This window comes from Crocuta crocuta, unplaced genomic scaffold, assembly GCF_008692635.1.
Source record: "Crocuta crocuta isolate KB4526 unplaced genomic scaffold, BGI_CrCroc_1.0 scaffold18, whole genome shotgun sequence".
Lineage (NCBI taxonomy): Eukaryota > Metazoa > Chordata > Mammalia > Carnivora > Hyaenidae > Crocuta > Crocuta crocuta.
Genome location: NW_027532589.1, coordinates 293,326 through 298,941, shown reverse-complemented (window position 1 = coordinate 298,941; position 5,616 = coordinate 293,326). Strand labels below are relative to the sequence as shown.

The window sequence follows — 5,616 nt, the reverse complement described above, 5'->3', positions numbered from 1 at the left end:
AAGTAAGAAAAGCTAGGGAGGAAAATAAACCTACTTTCACATCTAGTCTTTGGTACTGGTTGAATAGATTTTTTTACATGTTCATAGACTACTTTCCTCAGTAAATAAAAAGACCCTTGATACTGATACTACTACTACTGCAGGGCAAACACGTTGTTCTTTACTCCCTCATTCAAAGATTCATGTAAATGATTAATGTAAGTATCCAGCTGCACTCTAAAAATCTAAAGTTTACTCCCCAGTTCAATCTTTATATGAAATACAAAGACACTTCAACTGCTCTTTAACTTTTGGACACAAGTATACTAATTCTGCGTGTTATTTTCATGGATAATGAAGTTCAAGTGTTTACTGGCATTGATGCTAAAGTTCTAAAAGGCCTATAAAACATTTTCCATTTTATTCTTCTATAAACAGCTGGTAAAATTTCAAGTTCACAAGATTATTTTCTGCCATACACATTATAGAGATTTCAATGAATCCCACTATTCCAACAGAAACAGAAATCATATAAAATACATAAACACAAAGTAGAATGACACTGCTTCTAAAAAAAACATTAGAAAAGGTAATTGAGTTTTAATTTATTTTCATCACGGTTTCTTCATGATCCAGATATTTTAAAATGCAAAGAAAATTAACTTTCCATGATATGTCAGGGACTGGCACTAAAAAAAATTTCAGACCGCAAATGAGTTATACAAATGAAAATATCAAATGGAGATCCAGTTATCAAAATGAAAGCACTCAACATATTAAAATTTCACAATTATTTGTTCAGAGCACATAAAAAAGTCAGCTTGCTAACCAACTGTTGTGATTTTAAAGAACTACTGCAGAGGTTTGAAGAAAATAGATTAGTTAACTTATAAAGAGATTAAAGAGCTTGAAACAAGTATTAAAAAGAATTGTGTGCCTTTATTAGAATGGTGTTAGGCTTTAAATATACCAATTCTGGTAGTCAAATTATTCATTTTTAATAAGAAACGACACTACAGAACTGCAGTACTGGTCCAACAATCTTGTCTTTACTTTTCCTTTAAAGCAAGAAACAGGATTCGAGTAATCAGAAAGCACTAGCAGGCATCAGTTAATCCAAGATACTAGCTTCTTAGTTCCAAAAGCACTTGCAAAGAAAACCGTTGTGGGGGTACAGGGAGACGGAAGCCATTTGTAATAACTGGAATCCCATGAGGGTGTGTGTACGCCAAGTCTCACGAGGCTTTTTTAATGTATCCTTTACTTGGTCACTTGTTTGTCCTCAAATACTAGTTTTTCTTTGACTTTTTTTCCTCAAAGTATAAAAAGTATGAAATATAAACAAGCTCTTGCATTGCACACTTAGAAGTGTACAACTCAAGCATTATAGAGCTATCTACATACCGATAAATCCCATCAAATCTTGAATAATTCAATAATATACAAAATATCAGGGCACAGAAAGAACTAAAACCCACTTCTTTTTGTTACACATAAGATTCAAATATTCAGTCTAAAGAAAAACAATCATTTTGGCTCTCCTCTACATTCACGTGTTGATATACTTATTAAAATATTCCTGTGTAATTATGTTTGGTCTTCTTACTTCAAGTCAGGTTTAAAACCTCAAAACCAGCCATCCAGACAAAACAGGTAATCAGAAAGATTATTTCTTGCCCACCTCCCTAACCCCAATAATTATGAAATCAATTTTACGACATGACTCCAAACACTGGATTGTGACGACAAATGCTAGGTCCGATTTCTTCATAATCCTTTTTGGTGTGGCACACTTGGTAGAACTCAGGCTGAAAACAAAAACATATATTTTTACAAAGGTCAAAAACATACTACCTCTTGATATGCTTTAAAATAGACTTGTGTGGTGCCTGGGTGGCTCAGTTGGTTAAGTGTCTGACTTCAGCTCAGTTCATGATCTTGCAGTTCTGTAAATTTGAGTCCCATGTTAGCCTCTGTGCTGACAGCCTGGATCTTGCTTCAGATTCTGTGTCCTTCTCTCTCTGCCCCTCCCCTGCTCCCACTCCTCTCTCTCTCTCTCTCTCTCTCAAAAATAAACATTGAAAAACAAATCTTTTGATAAAATAGACTTGTTAAGTCTAAAATTTTTATTATTAACCCACCTCCATATTTGAACAAAGCTTAAAAATTTTAGCAACTGTGACTTAAAATCAGTTATAATTCTTAATCAGAAATGAAAAGGCATTTACCACGTGTCCTAACACACATCCCCCCACCTTAGCATGATTTTGAAATTCTAAAGAAAGACTGGCAGGTGGATTCTCAAAGGACCAGACTATACTGCTGAGGTGTCCCTCCATTGCACAATTAATCAATAATCTAAAAGAGCATCATCAAATCTAAAATATAGGTAAACTCCTATCAGTCATATACAAAAACTTCTAGATCAACTTGCTTTCCTCACTCAAAGTATGGACAGAGGCTCTCAGTTAACTCCTTTCTCAAAAGGCAAACTTACAAACTCAAACAGGTTAGAAGGCACAAATGAAGATGACTAAAATTAAGGAAGAAAATAATTTTCACCTCTTCATTGTAAATGGTTTTAAAAATCCAAGTGTGTATAATATTAAGTAATTCAGATTAAATCTTCTTCATTTTATATAATACTCTGTGCACTACAGGATAAAGCACCAATATTTAATGGACTAATGTTAAATTATCATTTGAAGGGATTTTAAGATGTTTTGGTTTGGGGAGAGAGCTCTTAGAACAATTCCTTTTACTATGTTTTGAACATTGTACTTCCTATGCAATGACCTTAATGCTTTTAAATACTTGCACAGAAAAAACAATGACCTTCTGATATCTGTATTATCACAAGGTTAAAAGAATTTTCTCTATAGATAAATTTTAAAACTATAAATGCTCATTTGAAAGAAAATGTCTAGTAAGCAAGAAACAAAATCCAAAGGACTTCTACCTTCTAAAATACTGTGTATATATACATATATATATATATATGTATGTATATATACACACACATATACATACATACACACACATATATATATACATGTATGGAGAGAGAGAGAGAGACACATATCCAATTTTAAAACCTGCTCATGCAATATACAGATGCAATTTAAAGACATTTCCCTTGTCCTATACTGTATAAGCACTAGGGTGCTGGCTGGCTCAGTTGGTTAAACATCCGACTCTTGATACCAGCTCACGTCACAACCTCACAGTCTGTGACATGGAGCCCTGCATCCAGCTCTGCACTGAAAGCAGGAAACCTGTTTGGGATTCTCTCTCTCCTTCTCTGTCTGCCCCTCCTCCACGTGCACACATACACTCTCTCTCTCGAAATAAATAATAAACATTAAAAAAAATTTTTTTTAATTACAGAAGTATTGGTGAATTCTTCTATCTGAAAAATTACATTATAAATGTAAGCTTTATCTCACCGTGGAAGCCAGCATCGACCCTCCAAACCAAACTGCGTATCGCTGCATGTGGTGTGTAATGACTTGTACATCAATAGGTTTTGGCTAAAAATGAAACAGTAAGAGCAGTTCAACAGTAAATTCAAGCAACAATTTCTGTATTACTTAACTTTAAATGTGTACATACATAAAAATGTAATGTTTCACACACCCAAAAATAATAAAGCTTTAAGAGGACGCACAAAAGGCAAAACAGAACACAACAGAAACAAATTAAGCTCATTTTCAAAAGATAAAAAACCACCACACTGAAGTGGGGAAAGCGACTAACCCAAGTAACTTATGAACACAGTATTAGGACTATGCACTCTGGCTTGAGATAAAAACTAAGTAAATGCTAGACTCTGGTTGGTATATTTTTCACAGTGGTGTGAATTAACAATTCTGAAAGTACTATATATATATTCGAGATTTGAGCAAAAACATAAATACATTGTAGATAATGGAAACTAAGTTTCTCACTGTCAGAGAACACAGCATTACAAATATGGAAAAGAAGAAGGCTAGAATGAACCTCTGGTATTCTGGAATGGGCAGTATCTATATATTCAGAGTTTTAAATTTATACAGATACAAAACTAGACACAGATTGTGTGTGTGTGCCTGCACATGCACACACACACACATCCTAGCTCTGTCTCCCAAGGCCTGAAGCAGTGACCCTCAGTAACAATGAACATAACTAGTATCCAAAACTTGGTTGCTTAATAGCATTTTCCACAAAAAGGAAGAGAAAGGGCAAGGTGAATCTGAATTATTCTGAGTCAAGAATAATATAGCACCTAAAGAATACTAGCACCACATCAAAAGGACAAAAAGCCATCTTTCATGGCTCCCACTGGACAAATCTGAGAAAATCTGAGCATCAAAATCAAAGATGTTAACAATATTAAGGATATGTTGATATTATATCACAATGATATGATAATATGAGAAATTGAGTTTTTACAAAGATATTACTGAATGAATGAATGAATGAATGAATGAATGAATGAATGAAAAGAAACAACTCTTCCTTACAGTAGAATGAGATTTAAAAAACACAGAGGAATGATTGGAATTTACAAAATACCAGTTGGTAACTACCATAGTTGTAACTACTTAGAAAAGAAAAATGGGTGTTAAAACCAGTGGCTTAAAGTTTGATAAGAAATAAGATAGCTACATAGTCCGAAAGTGTCTTTCCATAATATTCTTATTAAATATAAAGAAAAAATAACTTCATAGAGAAACCTAACCAACACAACTTTATTAGCCAAATGATCAAAATTAACATCTGGAACAAATTATACCATGTGTCTAGTGATACTTAAAAGGATACAACATCATTTCTGTGGTATTACTGCCAAAAGTACATGATCTGAACCCAACTAATCATGAGGAAATATCCCAAATTGACAATCCCAAATTGAGAAACATTCTGCAAAATAAATGGCTTATATTCTTCAAGAACACTAAGGTTAAAAAAGACAAAAAAGATGGAGTACTTGTTCCAGATTGAAAGGCTATAATAATTAATTCAAACAATGTGATCCTGGATTGGATTCTAGACCAGAAAAGGTTTTTTTTTTTCTTTTGCTATAAAGGACAATAATGGAAGACTTGGTGAACCCTGAATCAGGTCTATAAATAGATTATATATTATATCAAGGTTAATTCTGTGATTTTGACAAGTATAATGTTGTTTGGGACATATACACTAAAATACTTCAAAGTGATAGACCATTATATTTCTAACTCACTCTCAAATAATTCAGAAAAATGTATGTATATATGGATGTGTCCATATATTTACAGACATAGAATAAAGCAAATATAAAATGCTAACATTTGGGGAATCTAGATTCCCCCAATCTAGATTTATCAGAATTCCTTCCACTAGGTTTTGTAACTTTTCACTAAGTATGAAATTATTTCAAAATAAAAAGTTTAAAAACTTATGGGTCATAAAAACTGGCTTACTTTGTTTCTGTTAAAGAAACCTACTTTAGTTGCATTAAAAATTACAGATTGAAAGGGAATAAAGACAGATGTAGATACAGATATATAAAAATGTTAGGGAAAGCCATAAAATGTCAAATAAAAGAAAAAGGCAGAGACCTCCAATAAATGGGATTTTTCCTGTATCATTTAATGTCAGTACAGCTGATCC

The 5,616-nt window shown here is 33.0% G+C and overlaps 1 protein-coding gene across 1 annotated transcript in view; it reads right to left on the bottom strand.

Annotated features, from left to right (window-relative positions):
- Nucleotides 1-569: 569 nt before the first annotated feature.
- The window catches only part of ACTR3 (actin related protein 3), a 66,839-nt gene continuing 61,792 nt past the window's right edge, over nt 570-5,616 (bottom strand). Inside the window, exons 11-12 of the mRNA XM_077779635.1 lie at nt 3,426-3,509; nt 570-1,787 (exon numbers count right to left, since the gene is read on the bottom strand). Of these exons, the coding sequence (XP_077635761.1) occupies nt 1,692-1,787; nt 3,426-3,509 (180 nt within the window). The 3' untranslated portion in view covers nt 570-1,691. The remainder of the gene's footprint in view (nt 1,788-3,425; nt 3,510-5,616) is intronic.